Source organism: Perognathus longimembris, chromosome 11 (genome assembly GCF_023159225.1).
Source record: "Perognathus longimembris pacificus isolate PPM17 chromosome 11, ASM2315922v1, whole genome shotgun sequence".
In the NCBI taxonomy this organism is placed as follows: Eukaryota; Metazoa; Chordata; class Mammalia; order Rodentia; family Heteromyidae; genus Perognathus; species Perognathus longimembris.
This window is the reverse complement of record NC_063171.1, coordinates 61,073,577-61,093,150: the sequence shown is the minus strand read 5'-3', so window position 1 is coordinate 61,093,150 and position 19,574 is coordinate 61,073,577. Positions and strand designations below refer to the sequence as shown.

Genomic DNA, 19,574 nt, shown 5'->3' with positions numbered 1-19,574 from the left:
GGTTTCAAACCACCATGGTTCTTTTGCCTAAAAGAGGAATGTGGGCACCTGTCCACACAGAGCCCCCAGGAAAACTTCAGGTTCTTTGTGTCTACAGACCATAGGCCTGAACTTCTGACGGACTCTCCGAGGACAGCGTCATCCAGAGAGGCCTGAGGAGGCCCCTGCGTCACGCACAAACGCTAGTCACGGGCCGCGTCGCTCCCGCCTGCCGCCCGGGCACCCAGTCTTCCGTGTGAGGTGTCTCCTCATTCATCAGTCGTCCCCCCTCACACACACACACTCCAACGAGTGCTCCTTCCTAAGAAAAGTCTGGGGCATCGTTTTGCTTGGCTAGCCCAGTTCCCCCGCCAGGCACTTCACAAATCTCAGAGCCCGCAGCACTCCAAGTTCTTGAAGGCCACTTGCTTGAACCCCGAAGGTCAGAGAAGGGAAATGTCACAGGCTGACACCTATGTGGCACAGCAGACTGGGGGAATGGCCCAGGGGTCTCAAGCCTCCGGGTAGCACAGGGCACCCCTCCGCCCTGCCCGGCTTCCAATCAACCTGCAGCCATAGCACTGGACATTTGCAGAAGCTACAACCTAGATCGTCCAGATTGAGCCAGGCTTAGGGAGCTGGAGCCTGGTGCTGCCCTGATAAGCCCTGTTCCAAGACGCCCTGGAGCTTCCACGATGGGGGAGGGGGAACGGGCCCGAGTACCCAACCAAGGGCCTCTTCCTCTTGGTTCTGAGCAGTCAACTGGGAGTAAATGTTCTAACCATGAAAGAAGGTATTTTTTCCCCCATTATATCCTCGAGGTATCTGGAAGATACTAGAAGGCCTTTCTCAGTACGGTCTTCCCTGTATTTCCAGATGGTTCCACATCCCCCAAGCCCACAAGGGCCACAGGGTTGAGGGAATGAGTTGGAGAGGGGGAGGCTGAAGGGAAGACAGGCATGCACCCCGTACATGGCAGTTCTAGCCTCCCAAGTCACCAAGCACCGAGCGTAACCCTGGCACCTGAACGAAGGAGAGGAGGGGGGACTGGAAAATGACCCTGGATCCCAGCCCAGCCCAAGCCACCCTCCTCCCTCGCTGCAGCTGCTTCCCCTTGGAAAGCAAAACCCCCTCGGAAGGAATTCACCTAGAAGGAATCATCACTTGTGCCTGAGATAAATGAGGTGTTTTGTTTTTATTTGTTTTGTTTGGTTTATCAGATTCTTCCTGAGAACAGGATTTTTCTGAGTGTGAGGAGGCACTGGGATCCCGGACGGGACAGCAACACCGCAAGCCAGGGAAGGAAGGGGACACAAAGCAGGGAGACAGAGCAATGGACCAGGCCTGGCAATTCCTTCCCGTTCTGGTCTGAGGGCCTTGGCAGGCTAGAACCAGGTCTCAGGGACCAAGGTGACCGGATCCAGTTTTCAGTGAGGTGACATCGCAGGCACATGGCATACCACCCAAGAGCGGACGAGACAGATGACCTTGGAGTCCTTGAGAGACGGCCCCGCCCTGACCCAGAAGGAGTCATCTTTGAGTAGGCCACCAAGACTCCTGTGGCTCAGTGCCAGGTCCCGGCTGCCAGTGGGTCCAGGGCCTGCTGTGCCTGCAACCGGACAGGGAGGTGCCAAGGCCAGAAAGGAGGCGGACGAGCGGCCACTCATAGTCCTGGTTCTCAGGAGCCGCACATGGTCAGAGCGGTCCGGAGGCAGATGGAAAAGTGAGAGCCGAGGGTGCTGCTTCCAGAGGCAGGGGCCCAGCGCCCAAGCCGGGGCCCGGGCGTTCTGTCTGCCTTGCAGGCTTGTCACACCTGTGGGAAAGGTCAATTCGAACAAATGAAGCAGGTTCCTAGGCTGGAAGGAAAGGTGGATCTCTGAGCAGGGAGCATCCCTTGCCCAAGCCCCACAGCCACGCTGGGTGAGAGACCCAAATCTGCTGGCTTGAGATGGGTGCTGTGAGCCAGGCGCCGGTGGTTCACGCCTGTTATCCTGGCCACTCAGGAGGCTGAGATCTGAGGATCGTGGTTCGAAGCTAGCCTGCACGGGAAAGTCCGTGAAACTCTTCTCTCCAATAAACTACTCAGAAAAGGCCGGAAGTGGCACCGTGGCTAAAGTGGTAGAGCGCTAGCCTTGAGCACAAAGAGGCTCAGGGACAGTGCTCAGGCCCTGAATTTAAGCCCCAGGACCAGCAAAAATAAAAGGGGGTGTCATGGGGGGGTACTATGTCTCAACAAAGCCAGCAGGCTATCCACATGCTCATGCAGGAATCCGCACAGCTGAACACACGGGGACAGGGAGTTCCGGAACCTTCACTGTGCAATCACAGGCCAGTTAGTGTAGACACACAAGTGCCCATAACTCACCTCAGCATCCAAGGAGGAATCGGACTTCTTCCCCCACTGAGACCTCTTCGTCGCTGCCAATTCTTTCCGTACCTCCTGATTTGGGGGACATCATGGGAGAGATCAAAAGGGCTAAGTAGACAATGGAACCCCCCCAGGGCTCACCCCTGCTCAGAGTGCCTACCCTCCCTCTTCCGGGAAGGTAAAAGGACCCCAGGCCTCCTCTCTGCTGCCGTCCATGGCCACAGGCAATCTTCCGCCACCCTCCCTCTCCACCGTGCCTGCTTCTGGGATGACCCACTGGAGGGCTGCCCCTCCTGACTGTAGTATCGTCACACCACCATGGAGATGGGGTACCTGGGGGTCCTGCTCGCCTGACTCCTGGGTCCTGCTGATCCACAGGTTGAGCCTCGATGTCACAACCCCAGACAGCCTCAAGTTCTCCTAGAAAGAAAGGCTCCGTCTCGGGGTCTGGGGAGAGGAAGGCCTTCTCCAAGGCCCCGGGCCAGGAACAGGACCGCCGTCTCCCCTCCCCCGACTCCCCCTCTCACGCCATGCTCAGCCGGAACGATGCCCTTCACAGGAAGCAGCACGCCCGGCTAACAGGAGCCAGGCTCGGGAACCCCAATGTTAAGGCCGAGGCTGATGTGTGAAAAGACAGTTCCTAGCACTGCCCAGGCCTAGGCCCACGCTTTGGAGACTCTCATCAGCTGAGAGATCCCCCCGGTGGGCTTCCCCCTCACCTTCCGGCTGGAGGCTGGCTCTGCCCGGCTCTGGCCCCCTGCTATCTCCTTCTCAAAGATGTGGCGCTTGCTGGCTACGCCCACAGGAGTCACAAAGACCTCTGTGCGGGAGGAACCTGGCGACCGGACAGACTCTGATCTCTGGAAACAGAAACACAAGCTGATGAGCAGGGAGCACGAGGCCCCGGGCCCCGCCCTCCGGAAGAACCCCTACCTGTATGGCTGTGTGGTATCGCTCCAGCTTCTCGCCTAGCTTCACCGTGCTGGCTGGTAGCCTCACGCTGGCACTGTGGGAAGGCAGGAGGAGACAAACCGGATGGAGACACTGCCCCTTGGGAGCCCAGGCCCGCCACAAGGGCCTGAGGAACGGACCCACCAGCTCAGCCAAGAGAACACGCCCACCACTCAGAGCAGACCAGGGTAAAGACCGGACTGCAGAAATGGCCCGTCTTGTAGGATGTCAAAAGACTAAAGCATCTACCAGTCCCCATTCTCTCCCCATGTCCTGTTCCTTCCATTCAAATCAAATCACTCCTCCATCTCAACCTACTGCCCTGAGCCCTCTGCCCCACGAACAGCCCATCCATCACTCCTACTTCAACAGAACTGGCTCTGCCCTTTCCAGCTCAGACCTCTGGGGACCATAGGACAGGGATCAAACTCCCTGGCAAACCCTGCAAAGCTCTGGCAATCTGCTTCCGGCCTCTCCTCTCATCCGATACACCCTGCCCCACATGCCTCTGTGCCAGCCAGCTGGGCACCTATGCTTTCATATATTAGGCACTGGAGTTAAAATGTCATTCCTGGGCTAGGGAGGTAGCTCAGGGGTAGAACATTTGTGTAATATGCAGAAGGAAGAGGGAGGGAGGAAGGGAGGGAGGGAGGGAGGGAGGGAGGGAGGGAGGGAGGGAACAGGTAGATGTCATCCTTCCACTTTCCATCTGGAAATGTCCCAGTAGTTTCTGGAGTCAACATCTACCTTCTCAGCCTTTGGCAGCTGCTGTATTCTCCGCCCTGGGCTCCCATTGCTGTCCCTCAACCCCCAGGCTCTCCCTGGTGCTCCTCATGGTCTCATGGGAGTTTGGTGAGAGCAGCGCTGTCATGTCTTTGTTCTCCCCCTCCTCCACCCTCGCTCCAAGCCCTGATCTAGCACAGGAACTTCGTCACAAGCTCCAAGAGCAGATGAACACAGCGCAGGTTGATGAAACCCCCAACATGAGCGCCACGGCCTCCCGGATCATTTTATTTCTCCACGTATGGTCCTCAAACGCCTTGCCTGAGCATTACAGAGCACAGTCGGTTTCGGTACGCAGGTGGGTTTCTGGGCCCCCACCCCTGGCTTGCTGAAGCAGAAGCCTCCCCCCATCAGTGCTCTGGCAAGTCCTGTTCCCTGGCAGCTCTCCTTGGTTCCCCTCCCCTGTTCCATCTTACCCAGGCTCGGTGCCTCCTGCCCTTCCCTGCACCCTCCTGTCCCATGCTCTGCAGCCTACACTGGAGCAGGGAGAGTGACAAGTGCTTAGAAAGCAAAGGAAGGCCAGGCACCAGGGGTTCACACCTATAATCCTAGCTATTCAGGAGACTGAGCCCTGAGGGTCCCAATTCAAAGTCAGACTGGGCAAGAAAGGCTGTGAGACTCTTATCTCCATGTGGGAGTGTGGATCAAGTGGTAGAGCACCATCCTTGAGCAAAAGATTCCCAAGGGATAGTGTCCAGGTCCTGAGTTCAAGCCCCAGTACTAGCACACACGCGCACATACATGGTTATATACATACATGCACACACATACATAGACACACGTACACACACAAAGCTGGGCGCAGTGGTTCACACTTGTAATCCTAGCTACTTGGGAGGTGAAAATGGAAAGAGCACTGGCTAAGTCTAGCATCAGCAAAAAGTGAGACCCTCCCCCCCCATCTTAACCAATAAAAGTTAGGAGGCATGGTGTTGCACACCTGCTATCACAACTCTACAGGAAGTGTAAGAATAAGGATCACAAAGACTAATTCAAGACAAAGATGCAAGCCCCTACCTAGACAATAACTAAAGCAAAAAGAGCCGGGGGTATGGCTCCCGTGGTAGAGCGACCACCTAGCAAGCACAAGGCCCTGAGCTTGAGCCCTAGTACCACCGCATAAAAAGAGCCGACGAGACAGAGCCACGGGTTCCGGGCCGCCCACCTGCGAGTCAAGGCTGCTTCCGAGCTGTCCTTCCTAGGGCTCATCTGAAACGAGAAGCGGAGTGCTGGTGACTTAGGAGTCCCAAGAAAGTCCCCGGCGCTTCCCTCCAGGAGGGGCTGGCTCTCCGGGTGCTCTCCCTCCTTCAGAACCCCCCCCACGACCACCAAAGGAGTCACCCTTCATTAGAGGCCCTCATCTTCTCAGGAAAGCCCTCGCCCCCACCCCACACCCCCCACACCCACACCAGCCTGGGTTCCAAACCCTTCCCTATGCCCCCACTAGACTTTCCAGGACCCCTGTTGCCACCTGACTTTCTCCCTGCTTCCCCACCGACCAAGACCCCATGGGCACCGGCCAGCCTGGGGCCCAGGCTCCTCCTCAGAGCCTGGCAGCCATGAGGATACCTGGCACGTCGAGCGATGAAAGAGTAGATGACCCAAAGACTGGACGATACTCCCTACGCCCCTCAGTTGTGCTATTAGGGGCTGGGACAGGGGCCAGAAGTGGGCACTGGGACAACCCTGCTGCGCTCTGCCTTACTCCTCCTCCAGAATGGTACCCCCTGGCCTAGCCAGGTGGGGCATCTTCCTGCAGTTCTGCTTGTTTCCACTAGGTGGGGCTGCTCCTACGCCTTCACACCCACCTTCTAAGTCAGGACCTACTCTCCTTGATTGGATAGGACCAGACTTGGTTTGGGCCACGCGCGGGAATGCGAAGTCCCCCTCTATCCGAAGGATCTTCCTTTGGGGTGACCTAAGGCTCCTGACGCTTAATGGTGGCTGGGCCTGCTCCCCGGTGGTTCTCACCCGAAAGGAGATGGTCCTGGGGCTGGAGCGCCTGAGGGAGCTGCTGTAGGTGAGCTGGGTGGGTGAAGATGGGTCTGCCTCGTCCTCCTTGCTGGGGATCTTCACCTGAACGGGGCAGGGGATGTGTCACACAAGAACTCGCCTTCCTGGCGAGCGGTCCACTGACTGCCCAGGCCCCAAGCAGCCCCTGGCCCACGCTGCCATGTGGCCTGGCCTTCCCCAACACCAAAGAAGGCGGGGACCGGGAGACAGCCCTGCGTCACTGTCCTGCCTCTGCTGTGGCGCAGCCGGCCGAGTCCCACAGAGCCAGCCAGAGCTCCGTAGGGAAGTTTCTAGAAGGATCTGAGGCCTTCTACAAGGCTGCTAAGGTCCTGGAGTCCAGGTCCTGGTTGGGGATACAGTATGATCCAGCATGGTGGACCTAGCCCTTTCAGTTCCCAAAAGCTGCCTTGTTCTCAGTGGCTCTATTGGGGTTTGTTTTGTTTTGGGTCATGGGGCTTGAACTCTGGGCCTGGGCGCTATCCCTGAGCTCTTCAGCTCAAGGCTAGCGCTCTACCACTTGAGCCACAGCGCCACTTTCCTGTTTTCTGGCGGTTAGTTGGAGATAAGAGTCTCACAGCCTCTCCTGCCCGGGCTGGCTTAGAACCTCCATCCTCAGATCTCAGCCTCCTGAGTAGGAGGATGACAGGTGTGAGCCATCGGCTCCCGGCTCAGTCCCTCTATTCTGACAGGGGCTGGGGACACAAGGCAGAGAAGAAACCATCCAGGCCAGCCTGAGAGGGGAGGGTGGGACCATGAGACATGCCAGAGAGAGTTAGATAGCAAGGGAGCAGGAGGCCACCAGACAGGACCAGAAGCGAGGTGCGCCATGGAGGGGGCGAGGGGGACGGACAGGAGCACTGCCAACCTGGAGTGTGATGGGGGGGAGGCGGGAGGCCGCGGCCGGAGGGTCTGGCTTTGCAGAGGACGCTGGGCTCTGCCCAGGGACAGCCCTGCCTCTGGGCTCCTTGGTGGCCGCCTGGCTTCTCGGGGGAGGCTGGGGCTGTTCTGTGATGACCGCCCTCTTGGGGGCTGCCTTTGTCTCTGAGACCGGCCCCTTCTCGAAGATGGACGCTTTCTCAGACACCAGCCTCCTCTCCGGCGTCTTCTCGGAGGCACTGGCTCGTTCTGCAGAGGGCTTCTTCTCCAGGCTGGATTTCTTCTCGGACGCTTCGATCTTCTGGGACACGGATGTCTTCCCCGAGACCAATGACTTCTCTGAGACACTTGCTTTTCCTGGAACCAGCTTCTCCCGGCCACCTCTCTTCTCCAAGGCTGCTGTCCCGTCGGCTGGGGACACTTCCTCCGGGGCCACTCCCTTCTCTGCGGCCGGTCTCGCGGCTGGCGAGGCTGACTTCTCTGGAACCGGGGAGCTCTCAGAGCCTGAGCTCTTCTCCAAAAGCCCCTTCTTCCCGGCTCCTGGCTCCTGGCTTTCCGCACTCTCCTCCCCCTCCCGGGCCCAGGGGCCCCGGCGCTCCCGGCTCAGCCTCCGGCGAGGCAAGGGCTCGGCGCCCCTCTTGGGCACGAGGGGCTGCGGCGGCGGCGGCTGCTCGGGGCCCGCCCTGTCCTGCCCCTCCTCGGCCTCGGGCCTCTCCTGAATGGGGGCCTGCGCGGCCTCCACGGCCTGCCGCCTCTGCCTCCGCTCCTGCCGCGTCCTCAGGATGGTCTGGATGTCCTCCACCTCTTCTGGGAAGGCTGGAGGCACCGGCTTGGGCAGCTCTGCTTCCTCTACACTGGGTAGCCTGAGTCAGAAGACAGGGTGGGAGACTGAGTCAGAGGCTTTCAGATACACCGGGGGGGCCAGGGGTATAACCGAGCCCAAGGCCACCAAGCACCGGACAAGGAAGTCGGGGCCCTGCCTGGCCTCCTCCCCTCCCCCGACCTCGTAGAGAAGGCGCGCGTGTATCTGCTGTATACACAAGGTGCCATCTGAACAAGCACTCCATGCTTTTCAAAAGAAGGACACAAATCCCTGTGAGGTCCCACCCGCTCTGTTCAGAGACAGGCAGCCAAAACTGATGGAACAACATCTATCCATGGGCTTTGGCCCTGGAGGAGATGAGAAAAAAGGGTAACGCAGTCTGAGTCCCTCAGAGCTTAGATTGAGAGTAGAGTAGTCACGGTCTGTCGGAGGCCACTGGCAGCTCCGGCCAGGCTGCTGGGAGCTGAACTCCATGTATTCTGAAGCTCTCTGCCACACTCTAGTCCCTTGCTTGGCAGCCACAGGTTCCCATCTCACACACACACACACACACACACACACACACACACACACACACACACACACACACACACCGGCACCCAGCCTGGCCTCCTTCTCTGGGAAGTGGAAGGGAACAAAAACAGGCGAAAGACTATCCCAGACCCACTGGACTTGCTTTCCATCTGAAGGAGATTCTTGGCCAAGCCTATAATCCTCGCGACCAGAGAGGCTGGGAGCTGAGAACCACGATTCAAAGCTAGCCGGGGCAAGAAAGTCCACGAGACTCGTATTTCTAATTAACTATGAAAAAATGTGTCAGTACAAAAAAAAGGGGGGGGGGATTCTTTTCCTTCGACCACCCTGCTCCCTGTGTGAGCTCAGGCAAGTTCACTTCCCGTCTGAGCCTCGGGTTTCAGATCTGCAAAACTAGGCTTGTGAGGAGGCAAAGAGACTGGTCAGTAAAGAGCACAGTCCTGACACACGGGCCGCACTCGAGGAGCTCTGGGGCCTTTCTCTTCCTTTCCTTCATAACCCCAAAATCTAGATGGCAGACTGCCGCCCACCACCCCTGCCCTCGGAAGTGGATAATTGCCAGGAACCAGCGGCTCCCACCTGTAATCCTAGCTACTCAGTAGGAGGCTGAGATGTGAAGATCCCGGTTTGAAACCAGCCGGGGCAAGAAAGTCCTTGAGACACTTACACACTTACACACACACACAGAGTGAGTGGTGGAGGGTTGGGGCTAGAGGGCCATGGCCGGGTTTAATGGAAAGAGTAGAGTCATAGACCCGGACAAAACTGGATGTTACTGTCTAGTTACACGATCCCCATGAGTCACCTAAGTACCCTTTGACCCAGTTTGTACAACTGTAAAAATAATACCTGTCTCTCAGGATTGCTGTGAGGACTGAGTGAGCTACATCCATAAAACAGCCAGCCGAGAATGAGCTCACCAACGTCCCAGTGAGCAATAACACGGTCCGTGTTACTGAGAGTAAAGGCCAAGCCCAGCAGGGCTGAGTGGGGGGGGGGGGGGGGCGGGGGGAGTTAGGAACTGAGACGTTCATCACCACCCCGGTCAGCCTCATTCCCACGTGGCAAGCCAGACGTGCTGCTCGTCATCTAGCGGGCCCGGCTGCGTCCATCCCTGTCACCCAGGATGGGGAAATGATCCCCCGGGCCCCCCCCCCCCCCAAGCTGAGCACCTCTCCGCAGCCCGCCGGTCTCCATTCTGGGTGAGCCCAGGAGATTCATCCTCCGTGGTAGAACTCAAGTTGCGGTGCCGCCGCCTGCGTTCCCGCTCCTGCTCCTCCTCATCTTCCAGCGTCCGCTGCCGGGCCAGGCTGGGGAAGGGAGGTTGAGAGTCAACGTGGGCGCTAGATACTTGAGCGCCTTTCCACCTTCCCAAACCAGACTTCCCCAGGCTGGGGGGGGGGGGGGGGGGGGGGACACGCGCCCTCTAGGTATGCGGGCAATGTTCTCCCCTCTGAACCGAGATCTGTTGTAAGCAAAATACACACTGGATTTCAAAGACCCAGAAGGAGAAAAATAACATAAAGGCTCTCATTAAGAACTGCATAGCTGAGCTGGGCGCCGGTGGCTCACATCTGTAATCCGAGCTACTTAGGAGGCTGAGATCTGAGCATCGCGGTTCCAAGTCAACTAGGGCAGGAAACACGGTAAGACTTTCTAATTAACCACCACCAATTTAAAAAAAAAAAAATCCAAGAAGTAGGGCTGTGGCTCAAGTAGTAGGGCACTAGCCTTGAGTGAAAAAGCTCAGGGACAGAGCCCAGGCCCTGAGTTCAAGCCCCAGGACTGGTATCAAATTAAAAAAAAAAAAAAAGGAATTGCATAGCTGAACTATGATGTCCTCCTATTCCAACTACTTGGGAGGCTGCAGCAAGAAGATCCCATGAGCCCAGGAGGTCAAGGCCAATGCAGGTGTGATACCAAGACCCTTCCCAAATGGTCCTTCTCAAATGGCATATGATGTGCTTAACACGCTCATTTTTTGATATATTGGGGTAAATGGGGTTTTCGATCCTTTTGTTTCGGGTGGCCCTGGGGTTTTGAACTTAGGGCTTTGCACTTGCCTGGCAGGCCCTCTACCTACAAGGCCTTTGGGGCATGGTGATGTTTGAGATAACCAGGGCTGACCAGGAGGACCATGATCTTCCATTTACTCTCCCCACCACAGCTGGGTGACAGGTGCAAACCACCACATCCAGCCCTTTCTGTTGCAACTGGGGCTCGCAAACTGGGCTGGCTTCAAACCACGATCCTCTGATCTCTACCTCCTGAACAGCTAGGACTACAGCTACGTGTACCCAGTCAAATGAAGCAGTCGGTTAAAAGTCCGTCTGCTTCTTTTACTTCTTATGTTGACTACTAGAAAAAGAGTTATGTTCACAATGTGACTCACATTTGTATTATGTTCCTACGAGAGCTGAACAGATCTGAGGCAGATCAAGATTTCTCCTTCTCAAAACGACATTCTGGCCAAGATAACTCTGTGTGTAGAAACTAACCCCTTCAATGTCAGCAACAACTCTCAGTTAGGACAACCAAAAACTGTTTGCTAACATTCCCCCAAAATCCCCGGAGGGTCAAAAATCACCCCAGATGAGACCCATTGTGTTGGACCGCAGTCTGGACTTCGGGGGAGAAGAGGCCCTCCCTCCGTGGGATGGCAAGGAATGTGGAAGGGTAGGTACGGTTCTGCCCGAAGGAAAGCAGGTACACTTGACAAAGCCCTTTCTCTTTTTAGTCCCGAGGTTCTTAGATCATATCCCCTAATGGGCAATCACAGAGGTGTGTCCTCAGAATGACTCAATTCCCCATAAAAATTCTTTGGCCTTTGGTGGCAGGGGCAGAAGCTAGCCATAAGACCAGTTACACCTGGAGAAACGTCCAAACACACCTCCACTCCACAGGAGTTCCTTGACCTCTCTCACCTTTACCACTAACTTTCACTTGCCCAGGGGGACAAGCGCATACCCTGCATTTGATTCCTGCCCCCTCCCACCCCCGACACCTTTCTTACACTCACGGGACCAACGAGGCATTCTCACAGCCAGCCAGCCCCCACGAATCCCGCCAGCCCATCATCCAAACACCCATCTCTCCCGTCACCGACCAGTGTCTCATCCCACCTGCCTGCCACGTCCGCAGACACCTTCCCACCAGCCCATCTTCCCTTCCCTTCCATCCACCCTGCCAATCAAACCAAGAGCAAATGAACACTTGCAAGAGCAACGGGCTACAGGACGTCAGGAACTGACAGGATCACGGAACAATGTAACAGGATCTCTACAGACAACCTACAATCTGGTGGTCCAGAGGTATGTCCAGTAACTCTGCCTATCAAAACTCAGAAATGGGGGCTGGGAATGTGGCCTAGTGGTAGAGTGCTCGCCTCGTATACATGAAACCCTGGGTTCGATTCCTCAGCACCACATATACAGAAAAAAAGCCGGAAGTGGCGCTGTGGCTCAAGTGGTAGAGTGCTAGCCTTGAGCAAAGAGAAGCCAGGGACAGTGCTCAGACGCTGAGTCCAAGTCCCAGGACTGGCCAAAAAAAAACAACCCAAACTCAAATGGCTCTGCAGAGGAACAATGATTCCCATAGGCTCACAGCGAACACTGAACCTGGAGCGGACCTCCATGGGCAAACAGGACTTCGATAGGGGTGACGGAAGTGGGAGAGAAGCGAGCAACCCAGGCAGAGGGAAGGCAGGGAAGCTGAGGAGGTAAAAATAAATAAATAAAATGGGCTTTTCTGGAGACGGGATCTGCACATCACCCCACGAGGCAAGAGTCTGTGGAGACTGTGAAGGTCAGCTAGAATGAGCCTTCTCTCTGATGACCCCAGTGACCTCTGGGGTTCAAATCAGGAGGCTCCATGTTCCCCTCACAGCACTGGCCAGCTCTTGCCTGTCTCTCTCTCTCTTCACTGGAAGCTTGATTCAGGGAGGAGGTTGTTTGGTTGAGAAAACAAAAAAGCATGGAAATCACGCCTTTTACGCACTGAAATACACTCAGAAAGGCAAGCATGGGCCTCCTGGAGAAGAAATTCCTTGCTGTCTTTGCAAGGCAGGGAAGCAGAACGGTTCCAGTGCCCCTCCCTCCCCCACCCCACCCCACCTCACCCCCCCCCCCCCCCCGTCCTGGGACATGTCAGTTTTCACCGTGTTGTCATTGATGCTGTGGTTGGTAGAAGGGGGAGAAGATGGGGTCTCGCCCTGTGGCTCAAGCTGGCCTCAAACTCTTCACCCTCCCATCTCTGCCTCTCAGTGCTGGAACTGTAGGTGTGGAGCACCCCATCCGGCTATCACTTCCTGTTCTCTTCCTCCGTTTCCCCCCCTTTAAGATGAGGTGAAGGAAACACACACATGGACTCTGATGGCTTTTTCCCCTCTCATATCAATATCACATTGATAGAGCCAATCTTCATGAACACGTTTTAAGCACCTCGTGGCCAGGCAGGATTCTGGGAGCCAGAACACAGCAGGCAAAGAGACCCCCCGAGTCTCCATGGAGCGTGGCATGAAGGAGAGGGGAGGTAGAGAGTAAGGAAACTGCCCTAGAGCAAGAGGACATCCACCAGCTATGGTGAGCACAACGGGACAGGTGAGGGAGGGAGGAGGCCTCGCTGACACACCTGGCTAAGAAGAGAAGGAGGCAGGGAGCCACAGCTGGTGGCAGATGTTGAGGGTACAGTACAGAGCCCTGGGGTGAAGAACTGGGTGTTTAAGGGCAGAGGGTGGCCATAAATAGGCCCTCAGGGAGCTGGACGGGGATGCCAACAAATGTGGGGTCTCCTCCTCCCTGGACTGACCACACCTCAACCTTGAAGAGTTCTAAGTGGAGAACAAACCCTAAACCCTGAAGACGAGTTACTCAGCTCTCTAGTAGCAAAGAAGGCCTGCTAATTACCCAAACAGGAAAGGAGCCTGGAAGAGAACTTTCTAGGATGTCTATCCGGGAAGCTATTTTTTTTTTCTTTTGCCAGCTGTGGGGCTTGAACTCAAGGCCAAGGCACTGTCCCTAAGTTTTTGGGCTCATGGCTAATTCTCTACTACTTGAGCCACAGCCCCACTTCCAGATTTGGGGTTGTCAATTGGAGATTTACAAAAAAACAATCTCACAGACTCTACTGCCCAGGCTGGCTTTGAACTGTGATCCTCCTAGCTCAGCCTCCTGAGTAGTGAGGATAATAGGTGTGAGCCACCAGTGCTCCGCAGGGCAGCTATCCTTGGTGATCACGTCACACCTTTCTTTCACCCCAGTGCAAATGGAGAAGGGCCCAGCCAAAGGCTTCCCCTGACCTTGGCAATGACACTTTGACAATGAACTCAGAGGCTTCTGCTTAATAGGCAAGGGCTCTATTCCTGCGCCCCACCTGTAGCCCCTCACTGCGAAACTTAAAAGGATTCCCCTGGACCTCCACTGGATCTCCGTGAGCTCTATGTATCTGTCAATGGATCCTTCTTCATTCATTCACTCCCCATGAACTGACGGTCTCTCGTGAGCCAGGATCTGCTTCCTCATCTCTCCTCAGCTGTCTCCATTCAGCCAGAAGCACCAACTTCTCCTGGCTTTCATCGGAGACCACATCTTAAAGCTCTCTCCTCTACTGCTAGTTTCGAGACAGCTCCCGCACCCAAAGAGAGGCTCCAGGTACAGAAGACAGTGGCCCGCGGTGTCAAAAGCTCCTTCCCCTGAGAATGCACAGCGAGGGCACCAGCAGGCTTGGGGGGGGGGGGGAGTTGTTCCTCCCACCGGAGCAGCCTGGCTCCCACACGTAGCCTCCGGAGACCCACAGATCGACTTGGCCTCCGGTGGGGCCCTTTATGGTGTGCCATCAGTCTGAGCCTGGGCGCTTCACAAACGACTCACTTCCCCGCCAGGGCCAGGGCTGGCTGGAGAAGATGGGGTCCAGATATCCCTGAGTATACCCAAGTTTCACAGCAAGACCCCAACACTCACCCAAGGTGACATGGTCGCCACCCCTGCCACTCAGGGATGATGGGGCGGCCTCCAACTCCTGACACTTCACAAAACAGAGTCCTTGGGGCTGGGGATATGGCCTAGTGGCAAGAGTGCTTGTCTCGTATACATGAGGTCCTGGGTTCGATTCCCCAGCACCACATATACAGAAAATGGCCAGAAGTGGCGCTGTGGCTCAAGTGGCAGAGTGCTAGCTTTGAGCAAAAAGAAGCCAGGGACAGTGCCCTGAGTTTAAGCCCCAGGACTGGCCAAAAAAAAACCAGAGTCCTTTAACACACACACACACACACACACACACACACACACACACACACACACACACACACACACTGGGGCAGGAATTTTACCTCCAATAAGCCAAGATTATTGCTGGCCTTGAGGATGAGGAAATAGCCAGAAATGAAAGGGTAGGGAGGGCAAAAGGTCAGTCCCCAGCAGGGACCTCAGTAGGTGCAGCTGCTGAAACCCTATAAATGAGAGTTGTTAGAGAACAGGGCTTAATATCGAAATGTTGTGAAAAGTAAACCAATCAGTACAACAATAAAGGAGGGGACTGATAGAAACACTTACAATAACGCCAGACACTGGTCTAAGTGTATTACAAACAATGTTGACATTAACCCTCAGACTCAGGCCACTCTGCATTTGAGGAACCTCAGGCTCAGGGGAGTTAAGAACTTTCTGGAGGATGTGCAGCTAACAAAAGGGAAAAACAACCTAAGCCAGGCAGGCGAGCCGGTGGCTCCCGCCTGTAATCCTAGCTACTCAAGAGGCTGAGATCTGAGGATCATGGATCAAAGCCAGCCCAGGGCCAACAAATCCAACACACTCTTTATCTCCAATAAACTAGCAAAAAGCTAGTGGAATGCCAGCCTTGAAGCCTTGGGTGAAAAAGCTAAGGGACTGTGCTCAGGCCCTGGATTCAGGCCCAAGACCGACTCAAAAATAAATGAATAAATAAAAGAAGAAGAAAGGACCAAGACTTCCACCTAAGTCATATTTTCAAGTCCTTAGCCAGGATATCAACTTCCAGAAAAGATTGTTAAAGGGCTGATCCTAAACTAGAAGTAGACCCCGCCTTCTGGGGAGCCCCAACAGATGACCACTCAGGGGAGAAAACAGGGAGGGGCTGGTGGGAGTAGGGGAGAGACTCTGATAATGCTGAATTCTTCATCCAGGAGGCCTCAGCTCAGGGAGGGGAAATCAGAGATTTTCAAACCCCAAGTCCAGGTCCTGGGTAGAACCCAGAGGCCTGAACAGCTCCAGGCAAAGCAATCCCTGCCTCCTGCCACAACCCTGGCCTCCACTTCCTGGCCTGCAGTTCCCTCTGTCTCTGTCATCTGGGGGGGGGGGGGCTGCTACTCCCCAATCCCCAACTCAATCCTTTGGGGATAGGGATCGTCTTCATCTAAGATCATTTGAAAGATACGTGCCCTGTTGCCGGCTGGAGATAGCTCGCTTTGCCCTCTTCCCTGGGGTTTCTTCCTGAACTCTAACTTCCATGTTTTCTGCCACAGGGAAGAGCAGGGCTTACGTGTCCTGGTTGTTAAATGGTTAGCAGTGGAACCTATTAGCCCCCATCTGAACCCCATTGGAGCAGATCAAAGCTGGGCTGGTGTGGCTAAAGTAGGGAAAGAATAGCAAGGCTGCCCTAAAAGCATTTTGTGGGCTCTGGGACTCAAGGAGTTGGTAAGGAGAGAACCAAGGAGGAACCTAGACCTGGCCATAACTTTGGGCCAATCTTCAGCACTTCAGAGGGCAGATCCCAGCCTCCCTCCTCTGCTCGTATTGAGGGGGTCACTGTAGGAGGTCTGAGGTCCCATCTAGCCCAGAACTCCCACATTGGGAGACCCAAGGGAAGCACCTGGAGGTGGGACGGCTGCTAAGATCAGGCAGAGAAATGATTAACCAGTGTCTGCCTAGTGCCAGGGCTCTCCAGTCCAGCCCTCACCCCCTGCAGACAGGCCTGGCCTGGCCTCACTGGTCACCAGGTCAGCCCAGGGAGGAAAGGACAAGGCTGCTGAGCAGGGGAACCAGCTAACCAACTCACCACTGCCCCTACCCCAAGGCTGGAGTATCTGAATTTCTGCTTCCTCCGGGGCCAGGCTGCAGGCTGGCCCTCAGCTCCTCCTCCTTGCACCCTCAGCACCGTCCTCCCCAGCCTGGGAGGCTCGGTTGACAGTGACTCACACAGCCCTTCCTGCAGCCCGCTGAGGCTTGTTGCTCATTCAGGGAACAGGAGCGGTCCTCTGTTCCAGGCGCCTCACCAGGGTGACTGCTGGCAGCGGCGGTGTCTGCCCACAGGGTTCTGTGAGAGCTGGAAGTTGAGCAGGGAAGCCAGGCCAGGGGCTCTGAGGGCAGGGCCGGCTCCCCAGGGCTTCCTGGCCGCTCAGGCTCGACATCCCATGGGAACTTAGCCCCACCCAGGCAGGCACAAGAGTCCAAGTCCACGGGAACAATGGACCTCACTCCCATTTAAAAGTTATACCACACCACACACACACACACACACACACACACACACACACACACACACACCCCTAGACATGCTCTCATACAAAAAAATCACAAATACCCCAGCAAAATGGATACTTCTGAAGACGTAGTGTCTGGTGTATATTTTTAACCTAATATTACAGGACTAAGACCTTCAACAAACAGACTCGAGTTTCACCAACACAAGAACCTGCAGCACACACAGGCATCTCCTCACTACACAGGCTACAAACACGCTCGCCCACACAGCTGGCCCTTCGCACATAGCTGAACATGCCTCCATAGGCCCAGATATGTCCAGACGCTGCCACTCCCACTGACCCACATGCTGAGTCCAAGGGCTCGACTCTCGGTCCCACCCTCCACACAGACCTTCCCTAGGGTGTGTCTGACCTCCAAGGCAGCCTGGGCTCCTTCTCCCCAGCACTGGTCCTCCCCGAAACCGTGTTTCGGGCTCTCTATTCCCCTCTGTACACCTCGTGGGCCCCCGCAGTGGGGTGCGCAGGCAACTAGGCTTTGGGGTAAGGTGAGGTCCTGAGATAGCCCCAGCCCAGGCGGGCGAGCTGCTGTGCAGAGATTGAATCTGAGACACCGGAGAGGCTCCGGAGCCCTTCAGGGAGGAACAGTAGGAATCCTAAACGCTGACAAATGTGGGAACGACGTCTTGACTAGGAAGGCCTGAGATACCCAAGCTGTTGGGGAGTTGCTGGCTGCACCTGCAGAGAGAGCCCTGATCCCAAGACGGGCCTGAAGGTCCCAACACACACACGCGCACACACACACACACACACACACACACGCAAACACACCTGAAAGAACCAAGAAGCCAATTTGACCCTGGCTAGAGCCTAAGGAAGGAAAGGAACAGGAATCCAGCTATGAGCCACTTACCTCAGCCTCCAGTTCCTTGGGGCGGGGGGGGGGGGGGGGGAATTACCTTCCAGCCGTTTTAGAGAGAGGTGAGGACAGCTCCAAGAAGAATCATCAACCGGGGTGGGGGGTGGGGGGGCTACATCCTGACATCAACCCCTCCCAGGCTTCTCTGACCCTTCAGCCTGTACCCAATTCTCCTGCTACCAGTCCAGATGCCACCCCCAAAATACCAAACCCAGAATTTGGGTCTCCCTTGGTGGAGAGAGGGGGTCTGTTTCCCTCTATCCTACTCACAGACCCCCTGCTCCGCTGGCCCTAGAAGGAAGCCTGACCCCATTCTTACTCCCAAAAGGAGGTGAGGCACACCTCCCAGGGAGCCGCTCTAGAATTCTCTACCAGAGGATCCCCCCACCCCCACGTCGATCATATCTTCTCTCAAGAATGAGGGTGGGGAGCCACCCCTGAACCCCTGACCCATCAACACATGCCCCCTCCCAGGGAATTGTGCGAACTGGGGGAATAGTCCTTCCCCTCCCAAAGGGGGGGGGGGCGGGTAGGGCAGGACGCCGCGAGGGAGGAGAAACAATCACCCTGGCACGGGAGGGGGTCCAGAGCCTGGTCCTAATTCTGTCTCCACCAAGGAGCAGCAAGACCAGGATCCAGCCAACGTGCCGGGGAGGGGTGGGGGGGTCCCGGCGGGGAGGAGCTCGATGCGCACGGAGAGGAGCTCCGAAGGTGGGCCGCTGCCCTTAGCCCCAGGCGGGCTTCAGGTCCCGGTCCCAGTCCGGTCCCCACACTGCCCGGCCAGCGACCACGCTCACCTGGACAGCGCTGACCAGTCCTTCCTGCTGACCGACATGCTGCTGAGACCCCGGCCAGGGCGTTGCGTGCGCAGTGCTCCGCGCGCAGTGCTCCGCGCCCGCGCGCCCGCCGCGGCCGCCTCACCTGCGGCCCCGCCCCGCGCGCCAGGTGCGGTCACATGGCCGCTTATCTCACCGGGCGGCTCGCGCCCCGCGCCCCGGATCGGAGGCCGGGAGCGACCGGCGCAGAAGCGGCAGGATCGCCGTCCAGGCCGGAGCCTGCGCGCACACCGGGGCACGGGGCGCAGGGCACGGGGCGCCCCGGAGCCCTGAGCGCACGGTGGGCACGGGGCGGGCCGCAGCCTGGTGCGCCCCGCAGCCCTGAGCGCGCACGGTGGGACGGGGCGGGCCGCAGCCCTGAGCGCGCACGGTGGGACGGGGCGGGCCGCAGCCCTGTGCGCAGCCTGGCACGGGCCAGATCCCGGGCACGGGGCGGCGGGCCGCGCCGACCGACACCGGGGCTAGCGCCGGGCTGCGCGGCGGCTCGGGGCCAGGGCGGGAGACTTCCTGCTCAGAACCAGTCCGACCAGCTTGGCGCTGGGCCGCCTCTCCCCGCGCAGTGGCTCGGCCCCCGAGAGCCCGGGAGCGAGGCTGGGCGGGCGGGGGTTACCGGAGGATTGGAGTCAGCAGGCTGAGTTCCTTGCCTGGAAATCGACTTAATCCTGAGAAACCCAAGAGCAGGAAGCGGAGCGAAAAGTTAGAGCAAGTATCGTAATCCACCCCCACCTTCCCGTCCCGTCTATCTAAACAGTGGGGGGGCGGGGGGGGGCGCCTGGGAAACGCCCTTTGCCAGGTCCTCTCTGGCATCAGGAACACACACCCCCCATCCAGCCCCCCACGGAGACGAACAGGAGTTGTCTTCTCAGACTGCATTCAAAACCAGTCCCATCAAAAGCCAGCCCCTCCCAAGAGGTGCCTCTGAGACTCGAACCCGCAAAGGAGAGTGCCCAGGGCTCCAAAAGCCAAATGTGCCAAAGACACCCATCTCACTCCATGATACCAGGCTGTGGGGTGGAAGGGACTTTGCTCACCAGAAGGAA

General features: G+C 56.9%; 1 protein-coding gene across 1 annotated transcript; it reads right to left on the bottom strand.

Moving 5' to 3' along the window:
* Positions 1 to 1,187: 1,187 nt before the first annotated feature.
* Lad1 (ladinin 1) lies at positions 1,188 to 18,778 on the bottom strand. The gene is made up of 10 exons (XM_048357389.1): positions 18,496 to 18,778; positions 9,500 to 9,637; positions 6,960 to 7,833; positions 6,053 to 6,157; positions 5,247 to 5,290; positions 3,281 to 3,353; positions 3,067 to 3,207; positions 2,681 to 2,767; positions 2,345 to 2,419; positions 1,188 to 1,792 (listed from the first exon to the last, which is right to left on the bottom strand). The coding sequence occupies exons 1-10, from the start codon at positions 18,531 to 18,533 to the stop codon at positions 1,787 to 1,789; spliced, it is 1,581 nt and encodes a 526-aa protein (XP_048213346.1). The 5' UTR covers positions 18,534 to 18,778; the 3' UTR covers positions 1,188 to 1,786.
* Between the last annotated feature and the right edge of the window lie 796 nt (positions 18,779 to 19,574).

What these genes read in the sequence shown, in the direction of transcription:
- Lad1 (XM_048357389.1), bottom strand. Translation starts at nt 18,533, where the DNA reads ATGTCGGTCAGCAGGAAGGACTGGTCAGCGCTGTCCAG. An exon ending in GACTGGTCAGCGCTGTCCAG is followed by an intron (nt 9,638 to 18,495) that starts GTGAGCGTGGTC and finishes TCCCTTCCCCAG; the next exon opens with CCTGGCCCGGCAGCGGACGC. An exon ending in GAAGCAGCCTTGACTCGCAG is followed by an intron (nt 3,354 to 5,246) that starts GTGGGCGGCCCG and finishes GCCTTCCCACAG; the next exon opens with TGCCAGCGTGAGGCTACCAG.